Genomic DNA, 20,926 nt, shown 5'->3' with positions numbered 1-20,926 from the left:
GTTTCTGGTCTAGTTACCAGTCTGGTCTCATTAAATGCTCAAGCCAGGGAGTTGTTGAGTCAAGGCTCAGGATAAGAGCTTTTATTGATACTGAGATTAGCTCAGTTGATTAGAGCATAATGCTAATAATATCAAAACTGTGTGTTCGATCCCTTTATAGGCCACTTTCTTAAGAGTTGCACTCAATGATCCTTGGAATTCCCTTCCAACTCAGAATATTCTGTGAATCTGTGATAACTGCTTTTTCCATTGAAGAAGCAAGCACGGATTTCAACATGTTCTGCTGTTTACCTGTTTATATTTCATACTGAGAGATTCAGACTCAGGATTTTCACTAAAAATTTTTTCTGGAAATAATGCAATTAAAACATTTGGTACTGGTAGTTCAGGCCTGGAAACCCCAAGATTGTTGGAGTAGGGTGGGGAAACAGCTAGCTGGTAAATACCCCCTGGATACTTCTAGTTCTTGTGGAAAAAGTTTGGATCTTTTTGTTATTGTTACGTTTTTGTGGTTGATTGTTTGATTGGTTGGTTGGTTGGTTGTTCAGTTGGATGGTTTGTTGATTACTTAAATATGACTCAAGTGTTAGAAGGTTCTGCTTTTTACTGTGTTCCATGCTCAAGGTCTTTACTATACATAGACAACATAATTTAAACTCATTAAACAGCATTATTTAAACATAATTTTTAAATTCTCTGAAGTAAGATTGGGTCTGATACTGAGTTGTTTGCATCAAGACAAGTCAAGAATAGCTTTATGTCAGTGGAGTTCCATTTATGTGAGGTGATATGTTGCACATGTCATCCCTAAGTTTTCTCTGTTTGAAGAACTATTTTAGACGACTTCCTTCAATTTGAATTTTTAACTCAGAAGCTCAGTAAAACTTCTGGGCTGTGTCTAAAAGTTTAGATTTATTTAACTCTCCATCTTATGTATTTAACTCCTTTCCTACAAACAAAAGGACTTAAATGATAATGTGGAATATCCTCCAAAAGCAAATTATTCAATTATAGCTTTCTGCAATGTAAGGAGATTATTAACCTTTGATGAGACAGATTATAGATGTCTGTCATACACGACTTCAGTTGATGTAAGCAGAAATTCTGTAGAGGACACTGGCATACTTAAAGTGTTCATGGTCTGAACTGAAGGCCTTGGTAAAAGCATCAAGGAGCACATTCAGCACCACATCTGAGACTTCAGTGCTGCTTTATTCTGAAACTGTTTCACATGGCATGGGGCTGCTTTATTGTGTTTCTAATACACTAATCCCTTCATTCAGTGTTAGCTGAACATGTGATGTTGGGCCCTTGTACTGTCAGATTGTTTCAGGGCTTGTCTGTGACCAGTGCTTTTTCTAGTTTTGCCAGAGCAGTAGGTTTGGAAAGGAAGCATGTTTGTGCAGCACTGCTTTGGATTCTCAGGGGTTGCACTCCTCAGGGAAAGGCTGTCTTTTCTGCATTTCCATTGCATCCTTCTGTCTGCAGAAAAATGCTGAGTAGATCCTTGACTTTTTCCTATTTCATTTGATGTCTGACAAGATCTTACTGTAAAATTAATTCTTTCTGGAATAAGATGGATTAGAGAAGAAATTAAAGTCCTGTAGTCTTTGAGGTGTAGCTCTGTTCTCACTTAGACTCTCTGTGACCTGTTCATTGCCAATGATCTGGTTTTGGCACAATTGTGCCAAGAAGCCAGTTGGTTATATAATGTAGTGCTTTAAAGAACCAATAATAAGCTCAATTTATATAGCAGCTCTTTGCATCCATATTTGTAAATGACCTGACGCTGTTGTAGAAGGTCTCACATCTGGAATATGTCACTTTTAGAAACATATTCAGGGGTTGTACAAAACTGAGCTCTTCATGATCTCTCTTTGAATTGCTTTGTCTTTCACAGTGCTACTTCAAAGAGTCCATTGCCCACACTATACTGCACCTTACACAGTGACCACAGATTCTGTGTGAATCCTTCTGGACACTACAGATGTAATGATTCTTTAAAATAACATTTGCTTGGTCAGTATTGGAGATTCCTGGTTTTCCTCTTGTGTTTAGAGTGCAGCTCTACGAGCAATTTTGATGACCCTCTCAATTCACAATTCTCCCTGGGCTTACAGTCTTTGTCCTAAAAGAGTGAACACAAACGGTAGCTTTTTACCCTGAAAAGCAGAGAACTTTATTTGGTAGCTCAATTTTGCCTTATTAGAGCTCCCCCAGGAGATAATAAAATGAAATAAAATTACAGCTTGGATTGATAATTTCTTCTGATCCATGTCCATTCTCACAAATCAAATTTGCAGTCCTAGAAAAGGCCTCAAATCACAGAATTTTTTTTTAACTGAAACAGATAAACCTAAAAAAGAATTCTTTTGAAACAAAAACACTGATGTTTAATGAACATGTATATGTACTTTTATATACTTTTGAGGACTTTTGTGTTATGGACGCATCTCTTCCTTATAGGTCTCAAAGCAATTGAATTTTTTTCTTTTGTCACTGATATCACATATGATGTAGTGTTTTTTATCACAAGAAATACCTGCCCTTCTGTAAATTAATGTATTCAATTTTTTTCTCTTGACAGTAGGTTCTGGGAGCTACAGATTCCACTGTTCTTAGCAAGCTGAACAGCAAGGAAGTCCAAATCATGTATCAGAATACAAAAAACCCAAACAAACAGACAAACAAAACAAAACTAATGATAGGAAAGAAACTACCTAAAGGAGGCTGGGTTTGGTCACTGGTACTGAAATCCTCACAATTGTGTGGTTACATTAAGGCCTCATGCAGAAAGCACTGAAAATTGTCACTAACATGAAGCATTTCAAGTATCCATTCCACCACATGGAGAGCGTGTCATATATTGTATGCTGTCTGCAGTAAACATTATTGCTATAGCAAAAGTTTGTGGTGGCTCTGTCAGAGAAAGCTAACAGGATTGACAACTCAAGATTTAGTCAGGGTTTATTAGGTGAACTCATCATGTGATAGTTCTCTCATCCCAAAAGTTTTATTTTTCAGCCTATACTATTAAATAGGAAGGGTAAGTACTAGGATTGCTGTGACATTAAAGTAATGCCACAGAAGAACTGAACTTACAATTACAAAACCAGACAAATCAAGCAGACATTCTCCTCGTGCTCCACAGACAGGGATTGATTGCTGACAGAACAAGGGCAAGGTCTGTGTGTCATGAACACTTCCATTCACCTAACACAGGAGTGTTTGCAAAGCTGCTCAGGCCCTTGTCAGACTAGGGTTCTGTCATTACAAAGCATATGTGGTGAGATTCCTTACTATTCATATACTTTAAGGCAAGCTGTGCAACTACTTTGCTTCAGATTTCTATTGTATCAAATCTATTGTTCCACCAACTGCCTCCACTTATTATAGAGTTCTGTATAAACAAGTACATCTGCTAAGCAATTTCTTGGACACCAAGTAAAAAACTGGGCTGAAGATTTACAGAATATTGTCATTCTGTCATCTGCAATAATTGAAACATTGTTCAACTTTAAGGCTGGCATCCAGTGGAAAGTTAAAAATTGTTTCTTCTTCTATTGCAATGTGTTGAATAAAACTTTGCCCTCAGATCATTAAGAGAAAAATATATTTTAAAAAGTAATAATGGAAATAGAGAATATCAGATCATTATTATGGAATGATTTTTAGGGATAGGGCTGAAGTTGGACTTATAAAAAGTATACTAAACTTTATAGTAGTGTTTGTTTATTATCTGGTGAGCACAGTCTATGAACGTCCTTCCCTGGAAATACAGGCAAAAAGGACAACTTTTAGATGAATAGAAACTGGAATTTTAGGATTAGGATCCAAGGATCCTGTTACATTTATGGAACAAGATAAATGTTTCACAATAGAATGGAATGAAGATTGTGCCCCTATCTGTAATGCAGGTGCCTGAGCTGAGTGTAGCAAGTGATGCAGGAGTTCAATGCCACATGTCCTTTGTTCCTAGCGCAGGAGGTTGTGTGCTAGTGACTGCTTTGCTTTGTAGGGATTGCTCTCACACACGGTGATGGAGCTCTGTCACACCCCAGAAAAAGCACTCAAGGACTGCTGTAGGCCAAAGGGGATCATTCTCCTGAGGATGCAAGCCATGCTGAGTTCTGTCTCTGCTCCAGGGACCTTGTAACCATCTTATGGCTTGACTTCTTAATATTAGGCTACAAAATCAGTCGTGGGCACAGGGAAGAGACACTGCATTTCTCTCTTCAAGGCAAGTGTCATTGTATAACATCTACAATAAACACATTGTATTTTTGTATGACCAATTAGCATTAAAAAAAAGTGTGGGTCTTAAAGTATGGGTCTTACTCTACTCTTGTGTTTTTAGCTCCCTAATGGAGCTTGAATCCAGTCTAGCTTTTATTCTGGTGACTAGCAAATGTTTTTGGGAAATATGATATGGAATCTATATAAACCATGAGAGCTTTTACTCTTCTGTTTCCTTAGTGAGTTACCCACTAAACAATGTGTTTCACCTGGGCGATGGGCAAATGGGGGTGAGCAGGGGAAATGAAAGAGGAAACAAACCATTCTTTTCTTGGCTACAAATTAGGCTAGCCAATCAAAGCAACGCTTCATGGGAAGCCTTCTTCTTTCAGGTGTACATTAGAGCATAGCTATTGGATTAGGTTTGTCTGGAAAGTTATGTATGAAAAGACCCAGTGTCTAGAATCTTTTGGTGCTTAAATAGCAGATAGGCAGAGAGCTTTGTAAGACTGGAGCTGTACACATCAGAGCAGAGCTTTGAACGACTGATTGGTGTTAAGGTGTCTCCCAGTTTAAGGCACAGATGGGTATAGATGTAATTGTATCACCAAGAAGTAGAGGAATATGATTGTTCTTTTCTACACAACATGCAACATGAGAAGTCTAATCTGAAAGTGTTTTAGAAATTACTGATGCTATCTGTAAGATTTTTTAAAAGTGATTTATGTTGAAATCCTCATTAAAGATATGTTATGAGTTTAAGAAAAAAATTGATTCAGCAGCTGGAGGGTCTTCAGACCCAGAGATCGAAACAATAAGTTCCAAATATAAAAGGGATGACACGGCTTATGCAGGAAAGAAAAATGCAGAAAGATGTAAAGAAACACTTAAGAAGTGAGCATGGGAATACTGCAGAGAGCAAATGAAATATGCTGTTAGGATTCCTTCATGGACAGCAGGAAATGACAGATGTGAAAGCTGCAGTAAAGAATCTTTAAATTAACAGTTAAAAAGCTTTAAGATGGAAGATCAGGGCTGAACAAAATACCCACACTGACAGGCAATGCAGCACAGTTTTTTTCTGTTATATTTTCTCCTCCCTGGTTATACGTGAGCATTTTCCTATAGTTCATGATGTGAAGTAGCTTACTGTGTCTTATTTTCTTAATGATAGAATTCTTTATCATTGTCATTAGTTGTCCGGCTTTATCTCGGCTGTTTGAGGGGCCTGGAAAGGCCCGGGGTGGCCTTGGGGCAGCCCGCGTATCGAAAGACGAGAAGAGGCTTCAGTTCTTCTTTCTGGTTTTATGTTTATTAATTGTTTATCTAAAAGATGTTCTTTCAGCCACCAGAGATCCGCTCAGCAGTCAGCCATGGGCACACTGTGTCGTCCCCCTGACCGCCACGTATCTTTATACCCCTTGCTACGTATACAATATTTATCATTTTTCCCCAATACCATCTATTGTTATAACTCGGTGTACTCTTAGTAATAACCAATCCAGGAGTGCCACCGTGGCCAAAGAAGATGGAGGAGAAGAGGAAGAAGAAGAAGGACAGGACACACCCCAATTCCTCCATCTTACTCCTCTAAACCCCCCTGTACATAAATCTTAAACCTTGTGTCTCACCCTCTAATTAACTAATCCCTTCACCATTCACCCTGTGAAGCCCTCATCCTTGTCGTCTCCTGTGTAGGGTTAAAGTCCATCTACCAGACACTTCTGGCAACATTCCAGGAGTCCCGAGCCCCCCCAGGGTCTCGGAGGCTCAGCATCTCAGGACTGAGATCTTGAGATCCGACAATTAGTAGAATCAGAACTAGACACATTCAGAGCACTTTTAGAACCCCATCCAATATGTGTGGACTCTCTCAGACTTTTTATAATACTGTAAATAAGGATTTTTAAACTATACTTGATGTCTGTATAAGATACAAACAGCAATGAACCCAAATTACTAACTTTTTAAAAAATGCATAACTAAAATTAATAGCACTGTACTTTTTAAAGAAAGAATTACTGTCCTCTGGCAAGTAAGTGTTTTGCTTGAAATCTGCAAATTGCACATCAAGAAGATGGGCAATGTAGAAATAATGTACACAGTTTATCTGAGTTTTAGGAATGGATTCGATGCAGTTCCATTTAATAAATTCATTTTAAGTCATAAAACATAATACAGCACCAGATACAAAACATGTTGAATAGGTTCATTCCATTGGCTCAGATGCTTTAATGCACAGAAAGTTAAATTAATGAGATTAGAATCTAAAAATCGTCACACAAAAGGCAAATTTGAGGGAGCAATATGATAAAGTGAAAAAAAAAAAAAAACCAACATAAATAGTTTCAGGCAGAAGTAAAGGTATTGACTTTATCTCACATACATTACTTTCACCAGAGGACTCCGGCAAAATAGGTTCTAGACTGAAGGATCCTGAAACAAGACTCAGACTCAGGTTTTAATTTTGTATGGTGTAAGGTTGTCTATGTATCTACATGCATACATTTTGGACAGCTGGCTATTGTGGTTATTTGATTTATTTGTTTGTTGCTTGTTGTTTCTGTGAGGATAGTTATTCTCAGCACACAGATTTCAGCCATGCACTGAGGCTGTGCTGCTGAACTCTATTTAGGCCCTGTGAGACTGGCAACAAAGCCACTGCCATCCTAGCTAGTAGGTACATATTTAGTTGGAAATGTATAGAAATGTATGTAATTACGTAGGTTGTTACATTTGTCCAGCAAATACTCCCCTTTTAAGAGATACAAGCTTTCATCCTCAGGACAGATATTCCAGTGCAGATCTGAACAGCAGTGTGAAATCACTCAAATTCTAAAATGGGAGCAGTGTGAGGTCTTCAGGTGGACAGGTACTTGAAAGAGCCTCACTGGAAATATCTTTCCAGATGCCATAGTGATATAAAAGGTGATCTATATCTGGTAACATACATTTCCTGCATTTACAGCTGACTGGTACTCTCATTCTTACACACTTCAGTCACATGGGCTATGTACACATAGATGGCAAATAAAAAGACGGTACTAAAGACTCTTTGCAGCTTGCTAAGAGCCATTGAGTCACCATTTTCTCTTTTTTGAGGTCCCCTGTATTTGTGTACTTGGCTGACTGGAGTAGCTTGATTGGGCAGGGTTGACTCTCACTAGATGCCAGGTGTCCACTAAAGCCAATCTTATAATTTCCCTCCTGAGCTGAGATAAAGTCAGGAAGAGATAACTCACCAGTTGCTTTCAAAGGCAGAACAGTGTCAACTTGGGGCAATTATTTGAATTTACCAATGAAAACCAGAAGAGGATAATGAGAAGCAAATTAAAGCCTCTTTTCCAGGATCTGCCAGCTCTCTCCAGTGGTGCAGGGAGAAAGGGAATGAGGGTTACAGACAGTTCATCACAGGTTGTTTCTCGCACTGCTTCCTTCTCGGGGAAAGGAGTCCTTCCCCTGTTCAATTGTGGGATCCCTCCCATGGGAGACAATCCTCCATGAATTTCAGTTTGAGTCTTTCCCATGGGCTTCAGTTCTTACACTGCTCCAGCATGGGTTCCTTTCTACAGGGTGCAGCCCTTCAGGAGCAGACTCCTCCAGTGTGGGTCCTCCATGGGGTCACCAGTCCTGCCAGCAAACATGCTCCACCATGGGCTCCTCTCTCCATAGGGCCACAGATCCTGGCAGGAGCCTGTTTCATTGCAGCCTTCCCAGAGGGTCATAGCCTCCTTCAAGCATCCACTTGCTCAGATGTGGGCTCCTCCACAGGCTGCAGGTGGATCTCTGCTCCACCGTGGACCTCCATGGGCTGCAGGGCCACAGCTGCCTCACCATGGTCTGTACCACAGGCTGCAGGGGAATCTCAGCTCCAGTGCCTGGAGCATCTCCTACCCCTCCTGTTCCTCTAACATATTCTCACTCAACTCTTCTCTGTCTGCAGTTACTTCTGCCCAATAAATTGTATTTTTCCTTCTAAAATATGTTATCACAGAGATCTTTCTACCATCATTGATGGGCTCAGCCTTTGCCAGCAGTGGAGCTGGCTGGCATTGGCTCTCCTGAACATGGGGGAAGTTGCTGGAAGTTGTAGCCCACCCTGCTACCAAAACCTTGCCATGTAAACCCATGGTAAATAGTTGATATTTGCCTTACTTGTTCCTTCTGAAATGTGTTCTCCATTTATCCCAGCTTATGGGGTTTTCTGCCTTTGTCCCTTCAGTCACATTACTCAGTGACTACATCCATGTGAGTGAATAAAACAGACGATAGTCCAATCATTTAATGCTGAGTTCAACTGTGGCATGATTTGGGTGCATACATAGCTAATCTTTTACCATCCAAAATACATTCACCACATTCAAACTCCTTGGGAATGGTCCCTAACCAGCACTCCTCCACTTCATCGGGACACTGCTGGAAAACTGCTAAGTCACTCAAGTCAAAATCATGCCAGAGCCTCGCTAAGAGTATAGCAGCATGAATAATCACATTCCACTTCTCCATTTACTGTTCTGTCATTAATTAATAGGGACAGAAGAGAATATTAATAATACAGGGCTATAACCAAAGATGTAAAAAATTCTTTGTGTTTACTTTCTTCTTATACTATGGATTATTACTCAGCCTTCCCTGTCATGAGAACATAGGGAATGAGACAAATGCAGACTAAAAAGCTAGATGAAGGGATAAAAATAAAGAAACAAGCATCCTAACGAAAAGCTTTACATTTCAGATGAAGTAAAGTCTGGCACTTGTGTGTGTATATTTCTTTGTCTTTCCAGATTCTTTGGCACTGAACTCATTGAGGGGATAAAAAGAGAGACATGAAGAAGAAATTTCAATGATACCATATTCAGCAGTTCTGTCATCCTCTAGAATGGTAGTGATATGTGCCTCTGTCCCTTTGACCAGTCAGGTCAGCTAATCAAAGCACAAACAGGCTTTTTTTGGTAATCAAACACAACTATAAAAAAGTAATTAAACTTATAATGGAGACCAAGCAATAATGTAAATTATACAGTCATGAGCATATATCCCATCCAAAGCATCTGTAGTATCCCATCCACATCAGCCTTTCCTGATATATCTTTGCCTATACACAACCAAAAGATAGTTTCTTTTGGGTATCTCCTCATTCCTTTCACTCAGCAGTTCTTACTGTATCATACTAAAGACAGCATTGAAATTCAGCACGGATCAGCTTGAGAATTTTGAGTGAAAGCAATACGGATAGGATTCACCCCCTCAGTTTCATTGGTAATGAATCAAGATAAATAGTCACTTCTGGGGGATAATTCAGCCAATCTACTATAGATACCTAGGTTAGGATGAAAAATCATATCCCAGGATGCATGTTTTTGTCCATTAGCTGTAAATGGAATCTATATGAGTAGCTCATATGGAGACATGGCCTGACACTGAGTCAGAGATCTGAGCTGAAAAAAAAACCAGTTAAAAGAGATTATGTATCCCTATACTAAGGATTCCAACCTCTTGTCTCAGTGATAAAGAAAATATTGCTTTATGAACTGAAAAATGTGTTCTTCAGGCTGCATCCTTTGTAAAGCAATGAATATGGAGAGGGATGTAGGCACAGGTCACTGTTTCTGGAGCACTCTTAGGAATAGCCCCATGAGAAGCTCCATACCAGGAGCTCTCTTAGTGGGTGTTGTGCCATCAGTGCAGCTGGTCCTCTGCTCCCCTGCTGTCTTCCTGCTGTATCCCAGTATCTGGAGAATAGCTTTGGCTTCCTCATTCCCTGGTGCCCTGCTGAGCTGTGGAACCCTGAGAGAAGGCAAGAAACTGCCAAACTCCATTGAATCATTATAAAGCTGTGAGATAAAATATCTTGCCTCCCTCATATTGACTTCCTGGGGAGAAAAAGTAGGATGAAATGAATGCCAGTCATCAGCTAAAGCCATCTCATTATCTGCCCAGACAGAAGTCAAGTTAAAACAATTAAGGGCTGCCTGAACCTGATTCACAAAGAAGCGTGGACCAGGTGGGAGTGACTGGCTAAATTTCCTGCCCTTTCAAACCCAGCATATCCCCTTCTGTTCACAGATAATCTCAGCTCATTTCTTCTCAAACCTAAACATATGTCTTTATACCAAATATTGCAGGTACCACAAACCAAACAAGGCTTCATACCAATCAAGGACCTTTCCTACTTAAAGGCATACCTGTAGGTAAACAAAAAGTATTTTCAGCTGTCTCTGTGGCAGAGGAAAACAAGATAATTCCCAGAAAATTAATTGCCTTTTGACTTTTGGAAATAATACTTGGCTGTCAGGATGAAACGCCTTGAGAAACAGAAACCAAAAAGAAAAGAAATTATTATTCAATTTTATGTAGTACTTACACTTTTTATGTGGAGTAATAGGTCCAGTTTTGGAGCATCCATCACATGATGCTGCAAAGACATCATTTTGTCCATCAGCACAAGTCTTGAAATATTGGAGTCCAGTGATGAACAACCAGGATGATTAAAGAGCTGGACCACATGATGTGCAGAAACACTGAAAAAAACCTAGTTTGTTCACTTGAGGAAGAAAAAGCTAAGGGGAAAACTTAGGCTTCAGCTACTTGTACAGAGAGTGGACAGAAGATATTAGTGTGTAGCAAGAGACAAGATGTAAGTTGCAACAAAAAATAAATCAATTTAGAAATAAGAGTGAATTTCTGATTATGACAGTGGTCAAACACTGGAATAGAATTCCCAGAGATGCTGTGGTATTTCTATCCTGGAAGACCCTTAAAGCTGAACTAACAGAACAGAGCCCTGATGAGTGCTCTGAGCTGGCACTTTTATTGAGCAGGTGTTGTACCACAAAGCCTCTCGAGGTCCCTTCCAGCCTCACATATTGCTTGATTCCGTGGCAGCAGTGCACTGTCAATAGCATGTGACAGTCTCTGAAGGTCATAGACAGGCAAACAGTATCTCGTGGTGAAATGACAAAATCCTAAACATATTGGCTTGGGTCGGAACCTAGATAACCTTTAGGAAGATCTTGCAGTGTGGCACTTGAAGCAAAGTTACCTCAGTCATGATCTTGTCAGAAGACCTGTCAGGTATCCTTAGATCATTTTCCAAAACTCTGCTGATACAGGTAGCTCATAGGGATTTGGACTGGGAAAACACGGATGAATAACAAATTACAAAAAAATTTAAAAGTATATTGCTCTGTTTTACCTGGTGCTCTCTGTCTTTATGTTAATAGGAATAACCCAAGTAAGAACATCCATATTGTACCAATACTTAGTGTGAACATTTGTAGATCAGGATGCTTGCTATTCATGCAGGTGTGACACAAGAGGCATAATAATAGGTCATATAAAGGTCAAACAAAAAAGGAGTGTTTCAGGGCACTGGTTATGTAAAACACCTCTGCCTTTAGACAAGAATGCACTGATTTGTACAGAAAACTAAATCTTCAAAATGGTTTTATACCAAAATAATTAATTAATATTCTTTTAAAAATTTGTTTAACTAGTAAGAAGATGAATTAAAAAGTAATATCTTTATGTGTTAGTCTTTATGTGTTAGTAATCATTCCACAAAAGGAAAGAAATTCAGATGAGTCCTCAGGGAAAAGTACGAAAGAAACAAGAAAAAAAGAAGGTAGTACTTAAATTTTCAGCAAGCAAAACCAGATAAAAAAGTACATATAATAAATGAAAAGATCAAAACATAACAGAAAAAATAGAATTAAAACATACATAAGGCAAATTGTGCATACTGAAAGGTCTGTATGGGCTTGGTGCACTGTAGTCCTCACTATTAATTTATAATACTGACTCCTACTGTAACATGCTGTGTTCTTCAGCTCAGGGCTTCCTTCCCATGCTTAATGGCTTCTACTCTCCTTTTATTTTACTTTGAGCATTGGTTATTAATTGAATACTATAATTCTAGGAGAGTCTAAAGAATAAGTCCCAGTATTATAACTATTGTAAGTAGTTATAGCAAGCTGAGAAGTGGAAAAATAAAAAATTGAATATAATGGAATAGCTATCGAGAGAATCAATGAACAAAGTGAACAGTTAAATTTTTCTTTTGACTTCCACTAAGTTTATAAGGTCCATAAAGGAACCAATTGTTATAACAACCAAATTGCTTGGGTCTTTACCTATAGCACTTCCAGCATAAAAGAACTTTAGGAAATTTTGCAAAGCTGAAAAAAGGATTCTTCATGCACATGGTCAATTTCAGAGTTTAGTGCATCCCTGAAATAGGCATATTCAAATGCTTAGGCTCTAATCCAAATCCCACGTCAGTAGGAGTGTTTAGACTCCCATGTAGGAGTGTTTAGACTTTTAGGAGACCTTGCTTAGGTCCTTGGAGAGTTACACCTCTGTTTCTTCCATATGGAGTGGAGAAGTTGAGAGCTCACTGGGTTTTCCACCTCTTCAGTTTTCTTTCTCACATGATTCTCCCCGAGACATCAATGTACAAACAATCCCCCTCCCCATATTACTCTGTAACTTTCTAAGATTTGGAATTCATTTGTGCCAACATTGTCTTGCTAAATCTTTCTCATAGGCCAGCTATCAGAGACTGTAGTGTGGAGATGTGTGCATGCACTTTGCATTACAGCTTAAAGGGAGAAGAATGGTGATGCTGTAGTATCATGTGCTGAGCACTTAAGAATTGACAAGTAGCAGTGGCAAGAGCAGTGAAGTGTTTTAAATTAGGAAATGCTGCCTGGATAATGAAACCATCCATCTGGACAGGAAGCCTGTGTGACCACATGTAGGTTTAGCTTCTTAGCCATCATATTTGCTCATTCTTGGAAGAAAAGTGAGTAATTTGATACACAGACCACAGATCCAGAAAGTCTTGTTTCTGAAGTCTTTGTCCTTTGGTGGGAATGTAGCTGCTATTTCTGAAGTATCATTGCCTCTCTCTGCAGAATCTCTCAATCTAAATGCTGTGTATTTTCCTTTTCAAAAGGAAGGTGCTGTTTTGCATGACTCCCTACACTGAAACCAGCAAGCCATTTCTTCTGAAAAAATACTGTTTAAAATTGGATGTGATAGGAAAAAAAGGAGGAAACAGTCAAGGATATAGAGGCTATAATTCTTAGGCTCCTGTGACTCCTGGTATGACATAGAGTCACTGAAGTTCTCTGTGTCTCAATTTCCCATCTGTAAAATGGGGTTAAAGTACCTACCTCACAGGGGTGTTGTGAGGCTTTTTAAAATAATGTTTGTAAAGTGCTTTGAGATCCTTGGATGAAAGGTGCAATAAGAAATCAAATTATTCACTTTTTTTAGCGCAATACAAGTGCACTTCTGTCGAAATGGCTAAAGGCTTCCAGCTCTTACTAGCTGTTCTACACTACTCCACTATAATTTCTTCCTGCCATTTGTTATATCTGCTGAGAGTTTAAAAAGAACAAATTATATAATCTAGAATGTCTAAATTGTCATGATATTTTGTGGAAGAGGGCTAGAATAATCTGATACTCTTTTTAAACTGCATTGCATATTCTTTGTCCGTGCAGCCCTAAAGTTAACATAAAAAGGATATATTATAACTTTGTGCATTCTTCACCTAAACTGGCTAGCTTATGTCTTTGTGAGACAAACTCAATCTCTTCACAAAATTAAAACCTTCAGTTTGCATCACTGGTTCCAAAACTTAAGCAATGGGTAGAGTAAATCTTTTATCTCTCCAGGTTTTGCAGTCATTTAACAGACAGCCATTAAACAGCACACTGTAAAGGTAGTTACTGAGTTACAGATCAAATCTAAGGAATCGCAAAAATGTGAAATGAAAGCAAGATTAAACTTTACAGACCTGAATCAAAAAAAAGGCATATAGTTCACCTAGAGCTGATGTTGTAACATACTTCCTAGAAGACCCTTAACTAATAAACAAACTGATTCAGTATTTAAAATTTCATTTTGATAAACAGATGAAACAGGCACCTCACCAGAGCAAGCTTAGAATCCAGCTGTTATTGAGGGGATGACATGGCATACAAAAATATCTTCCTCATTAAAATTAACTGCTGCATGGAGGTAAGAGACATGAGTAAAATAGTTGTTAGAGAAAGGAGATGCAAAAAAAGGCCAAGAATCAAAATATGAGAAAGGAAACTTATTCAAATATTTTGCTTTCCCACCTCTGTTGTCTGGGATTAGTGCTTTACGCTTTCTTCTCTTCCACTACCTTTTCCTTCTTCATTTTATGACTGAATGCATGGGAGAACAGAAAAGGATATAGCCAAACACACAGAATAAAAATACTGTAGTTATAACTTTCACTCAGCTTACCTACTCAAAAGGAATTTAGATGTCTTCTGTCATATGGTAAATGATTCATTTTTGGCTTTTCACTTGTGGAGGCAAGGTATAACATATTCCTCTCCTTGGTGATCATTTACAAACACATCCCCCTCTTTTAAGAAACAATCTCTGAAAATTTTCACGTTTCAAAAGTTGGCCTATAATAGTCACTACATACCTGAGCAGTTCTCAGGATGACTTGGGAAATTTCTTTTTTTTCCTACTTTGTATTTCAGTATCATATTACAGCTAGATTTGGACTGATTTCACCAGTGTTTGTTGATATCTCATCCTAAACTTGAAGGCACTGGCAATTTTGGAGCTATGGCTTGTTGCTTCTTTAATTACTTTGATGTTCTTTTGCTGCATCTGATTGCCCATGAGTATAGTTACAAGAAGCGCTCCACAAAAGCTTCAGTTTCTATGGAACAATCTCCATGGCACCACGTTTTATCCTTAATGTTTAAATTAATGTGGGATTTGTTTGTACATTTTACTTTAGAAAATTATTACTGTATTTGCTTTTCAAATAGCACAGACTATCTGTGCTATCCACTAATTTTTCATTGCTTTCTTCTATTCAGTTATTCAAGATGGACATTTTTCAAATAGGAAGTGTAAGTGGCAATCCTTACTTGTACACTGAAAATCTGATACCCTGATACTTTAATCTTTGTGGCACTGAAAGATAAATGTGAATTATGATGATCATGAAAAACATAGCAACTAAAATAAAACCACCTTTTATGATAAACAGATAACCCACTACTGGCTTGGAATATCTTGTGATGTAGAAGTACCATACAATCTTCCTTATTAACTATCTTTCCTCTGTATTTAAGCAGATAATATGTAAGATATAATATTTTACCATTAGAGCATTTTTTTTCTAGACATAGCCTAGTCATCAACCAGTTCTGCTGCTTAACTACAGCCTACTATCATCCCAGGATCCCTAACCACTGTGTAGAAGAAATACTATCTTGTGGCTGAAATATTAATTATTGTGCTATTTAGCTTTGTATATACAACTCTTGATTTATTATCTTGATTATTGCCATGAAATCTATTTTTATCAAACACTATTTCCTATTACCAAAATGTTAGTGCACAAGCCACCTACTACTGGAAATTTCTCACTTTGATTTGTTTAATTGAAAATATGAGCCACATTTCAGAAATTGCTAAGTGTTTAGGTATACTAGTGTTGAAAATACATCTAAGCTGAAAAGATGCTATCAGAAGTTGATGGATTAGCTCTTGAGCAGGTGTTAATTATCCTAGCTCTGCTGGTTTCTTTCAGTTTGCACCAGCTGAAAAACTGGACTAGCATGACACTGTAATGACAGATCTAGGCACTTTCTTGTCCAGTGCGGGAAAATATTGAAATACAGCTTGGGTAGCCACTTATCAAAATATTAGTTATGCAGTGTTCATTACTCCATAATTATGAATGTATGTTTGGGTCTAATAATGACATAACTGAGTGAACATGAGATACCAGAAGATGCTCTCTGAATGATACTCCTCTGATTGAGTATGGGTATCTTTAAGGTGGGCATTAATTCTGAGTCCCTTTGTTGTCAATGAAGAGAAACAGGCACTTCCAGTGGTTATCAGTTTTATTCTCAAGAACATATCTTAACCAGATCAGGTGGGCTGTGTCCATAAAGTGTCTGCTTCTCTTACTGACTGAGGACAGAACCGTGGATGCAGATGTAGGTGTTGGTGTCTGCCTTGCTCATGTCTAAAGTTAGGTGAGGTGAATCTCCTCCTCAGTGCCTCTTGTTTGCCCCATCCTATTAAGCCCTCCCTATGTTATTCAACAGTTACTAGACCAAAGCTGAGTAAAATGTGGTAACTCTGCACCATTCTGTTACAGTACAAATAACAGCCCTATTACACATACATGACTATAAAATTTGGGCTAGCATATTTACTCAAAATTATATTGTGCATATAATTCCTTCTATCCTCCTTTCATGTAACAACACTGTTAAAAATCTTAACTTCTCCACAGTTGAACTGAGAGATTTTGATTTTACTGATGGATCCACTAAGTAAAATACCATTTTAATCTTCTTGTATTGCTATTGGTTGACTAGTGTTAATTTTCTGTATGGTGTTAAAAATGTGACTTTTCCTTCTTGGAGTATACTGTTTCTCTTTTGGTGAATGGCATTCATCATTAAGAGAATAAATCCAGTAGTACTCACTCCTTGCCATCTACCATATTTACAGGAAATACAGGAGTGAGAAAAGTTGGAAACATAGGCAATTATGCCATCTGAATAATGTGATTGTGGTAAATCCCATAAAACTGTGAATATAGAAGTGAAAGGAGAAACATAAGTATTTATGCCATAATATTCAGCAGTAATAGTAATTAGCATTTTGATTGCCTTTTTCTTATCAGTTCTGTGAAAGAAATTCATGTGAATAGCAAATAAACAAAAATAGCCCTATGGACTATAGAGATTCAGTTCAAATGGGTCAGCCATAGTGTTCTAAAATTGCTGTATGATTAACAATATTTGACATGCAGTTTGTTTTCTGTCCGTGCGATTGCAACAACAGTTCCAATTGTAGCCACTTTTTTCTTTTCTTTTCCTTTTTCTTTCTTTCTTTGTTTCTTTCTTTGTTTCTGTTTTTTATACAGAAGACCATCAAATGAATTGTCACAATACTCGAATAATGCAAGACACAGAAAAAGACGATAACAATAATGATGAGTATGATAATTACGATGAACTGGTGGCCAAGTCATTGTTAAATCTTGGCAAAATTGCAGAGGATGCAGCATACAGAGCCAGGACAGAATCAGAAATGAACAGCAATACATCTAATAGTCTGGAAGATGATAGTGACAAAAATGAAAATATTGGTCGAAAAAGTGAGCTGAGTTTAGATTTAGACAGTGATGTTGTTAGGGAAACAGTGGACTCCCTTAAATTATTAGCACAAGGACATGGTGTAGTGCTTTCAGAAAATATTAATGACAGAAATTATGCAGACAATACTTCACAGCAAGACAATAGGAATATGAACTTTGTAATGCTAGGAAAGCCTGTGAACAATGGACTTACAGAAAAAATAGTGGAGGAGAGTGATGAAGAGGTATGTCTCAGCAGTTTGGAGTGCTTAAGGAACCAGTGTTTTGATCTGGCTAGGAAACTCAGTGAGACAAACCCACAGGAAAGAAATCAACAGCAAAACATGAACACTCGTCAGCATGTCAGGCAAGAAGATGACTTCCAAGGAAGAACACCAGACCGGAATTACTCTGATATGATGAACCTAATGAGGCTTGAAGAACAGTTGAGCCCCAGATCTAGGACTTTTTCTAGCTGTGCCAAGGAGGATGGTTGTCACGAAAGAGACGATGATACCACCTCTATTACTTCAGATAGGTCTGAAGAAGTGTTTGATATGACAAAAGGTAACTTAACCCTGCTTGAGAAAGCAATTGCTTTGGAAACAGAGAGAGCAAAAGCCATGAGAGAAAAAATGGCAGTGGAAGCTGGAAGGAGGGATAATATGAGATCATTTGAGGAACAGTCTCCAAGACACCTTTCTGGAGATGACAGGAAGCCTAAACCAAGTGACGGCCATGTCAAAAAGCCATATTATGGTAAAGGTAATATTTCTATATACCGTATGTTATGTCATGAGAAAGTGTGAGCTAACATGTTAAGTTTTTGCATAGATTTCTGAAATGAAGTTATTAATTCCACATAATGTGAACTTTCTTAAAATTGTAGTATGACATGATTGTAAAATCGCATCATGCTATGATTATAAAATGAAAGAACTCATTCTGCAGTGTTAGAAATATGTACAGTATATCATTGGCTAAATTAAAAAAGCAACTTCTTAGGGAAACAAAAAGAGATCATGTTGAAAGAGGCAAAGATTTTTCTCAAGGTTTTAATATATTTTATAGTAATAATTAAAAAAGAAAACTGTTGCAAACTGTATTGAAGAGGGGGGGTTTATGTAGCAGATAGTCAATCAGCTATGAAGTGCATATATTACAGATTGGATTGGGTAGGTGGCATCGTGACTTATAAAATTATCATCAAATGACAGTTATTGATGAAGCCTCTCCTGTCTAAAATGTAGAATGGCCTGATAGAAATTGAACAGTATCAAAATGACCGATAACATAAGATAAGGGCAGTGACTGCACATTAATTATCTTAAGATACTAAGGTAATGGAAAGCATTTGCTATGCAAGGCATGGTGTGGCCTGGGCTGAGATCAATAGCAATTTCTTTCTTATGTGCATTCCACTTCACTGGTTTCATTCCATTGTGGAAACAGTTAAGGTGCTGCCTTGACCATAATTCAATACAAGAGAAACAAAAAAAAAAAAAAAACAATAAAAACCAAACCAAACAAAAAAAGTCACAACAGACTAAAGGTTACGTTTAGAATGCCTTTTAATTTGCAGGATTATCATGGTGATGGTGTGTTTATATTATGACACCCCTCTTTAACGTGTTTACATCTGTACATGTAGGGCCATGTTGTATTAAGTGTTCAATACCTCCTGAGATTCACTAAACACCCCTGATTCCCATTGACTTTAGTGGAAGTTAAGGATGTTGTATTTCTTGGGAGATGCTAAACAGGGACTAAGTTTATCTTATATTTGTTGCAAAAATATTTGGTTTGCTTTCTACAATTAAAATGGTGGGCGTTTTTCTCTTTTTTTATAAATCTCTGTTTTGAAAAAGTAATCTGCCTGTGACATTCACGTAGGCAGACAACATCTTGATCCGAGAAAGTTTTGGTCATTTTTCACAAGTCTGAAACAAAAGTAATGATCAGTCTTTTAGAAAAGCATGTAAATTACTGATGTCAAACACTGGTGCAATGTATTTTAGTGAAGGTTTGTTTGTTCTAACCACAAATATATAGTCCAGTGTATGCTGTAGTAACTTTGGGTATTTGGGGAAGACAACTTTATTTAGTTAGTGTGTTACTGCATAGCCATGTGGATGTTGTGCTAAATGTTGTTCATATATGACCTGTTATGGATGCATTTCCCTGTGAATATATGTCTCCAAAAACACAGAAAACATGGCAAACAAAAATTAATTTAGAGCAGTTTTTAAATTCTGGTATTGTTCAGTCTTTCCAGTCTATATAGAGCTGGGAAAACCTTTTTGCATATAGGCCTGCTGTCTCCAAAAAGCCTATATTATTTCTGACAGTGAGAAATGTAGGGTTATCCTATTTTAGTAAATTCTCTAGCATCTTTGAACCATCCTGTTTCTTGGGAGCTGCAGGCTGAATTGGTAATAGGTCCAAGGCTCACCAGGGACTAAATACTGTGGGAGTTTGGACCATGAAATTTTGTGGGGTGTATAATTCTTGATCTTTTTAATATAAAAATAAAAAAAAATCCCTTATTTAAAACAATGCAACACAAAACACACACACAAAAAAACCCCAACAACAAAAAAAATCCCAACAAAAAAAACTCAACAAGAAAACCTCAACAAAAAAAACCCAAACCAAACCAACATGACAAACCTGTGGGAAACATTCTGGTAGTTGTTGAGAGAAGAAGCTTGAGGTAAGACAGTTGCTTGTATCATTTGTTCTGCAGTCACATGTTATCTTCCAAATAATGCTGGAAGAGATGCCTTCAGAGATATATGGTATAGTTAGGTGGAAACTGTCTTGGGAGCACAGGTTTGCAGTGAGAACTGCCTCTTGGGTTCAAAGATCACTGAAACAACTATTAAGGGACCACTAACCATTTCCCCCCCTGCCATTTTAAGCTTTCTAAACAGGTTTCTCTTCTGAAGTTTATGCATTTTGAAACCATTTAAAGTCCTTTGACACCCTTCACTCAGGAAATACTTTCATTGTGGCAAGGAGTGAGAAAAGGTTGCAGAGTTCAGTAAAACTGCAATATCTCTCCCAAATAGCAGAAAAGGATTTACAGAACAGTATCCATTGTTTCGTAAAAAGTTGTAAAAAGTTTACTCAAATGTCTTCCATTAAAAGCAATGGGAAATTGTGCAAGTGCAATTTTATGCAAGTTTTGAAATCATTAAGAGTAGTATACAGCATCTTTTCTGACTTGTTAGACCATAAAGGCTCTAAGACTCTGATATGTGCTATAACTTTATGATGTAGACTTGAATACAGAGCAGGATTTGCTTGATGCTGTAGGATGCAAGTGTCTAGATCCTCGGCTGCTCTAAATTACAATACCTTCACTGACTTTGGTGGAGTTCTAACAATGTCGAGTAGCTAAAGTTCCTCTAGTTTAAAGTCTCTAAAAAGCCATTATGGTCTATTAATCATCTACATTTTTTGCAGTCCTTGAATATTGTTATATTTACATAATTTATATTTCATTTACATTATCTGTTC

At 37.8% G+C, this 20,926-nt stretch overlaps 1 protein-coding gene across 15 annotated transcripts in view; it reads left to right on the top strand.

Moving 5' to 3' along the window:
• MYT1L (myelin transcription factor 1 like) overlaps positions 1 to 20,926 on the top strand; it is a 300,554-nt gene that overhangs the window by 200,892 nt on the left and 78,736 nt on the right. For 8 of the 15 annotated variants that reach the window (XM_064707653.1, XM_064707654.1, XM_064707665.1 and 5 more), the window contains exon 7: positions 17,192 to 18,169. In XM_064707653.1, coding sequence (XP_064563723.1) covers positions 17,192 to 18,169 — 978 coding nt within the window. The remainder of the gene's footprint in view (positions 1 to 17,191; positions 18,170 to 20,926) is intronic. The other 7 variants (XM_064707662.1, XM_064707666.1, XM_064707656.1 and 4 more) reach the window with 1 other exon arrangement.

This window comes from Zonotrichia leucophrys, chromosome 3 (genome assembly GCF_028769735.1).
Source record: "Zonotrichia leucophrys gambelii isolate GWCS_2022_RI chromosome 3, RI_Zleu_2.0, whole genome shotgun sequence".
Classification (NCBI taxonomy): Eukaryota; Metazoa; Chordata; class Aves; order Passeriformes; family Passerellidae; genus Zonotrichia; species Zonotrichia leucophrys.
Note: the sequence above shows the minus strand (reverse complement) of the source record. Positions and strands in the feature narration are given on the sequence as shown.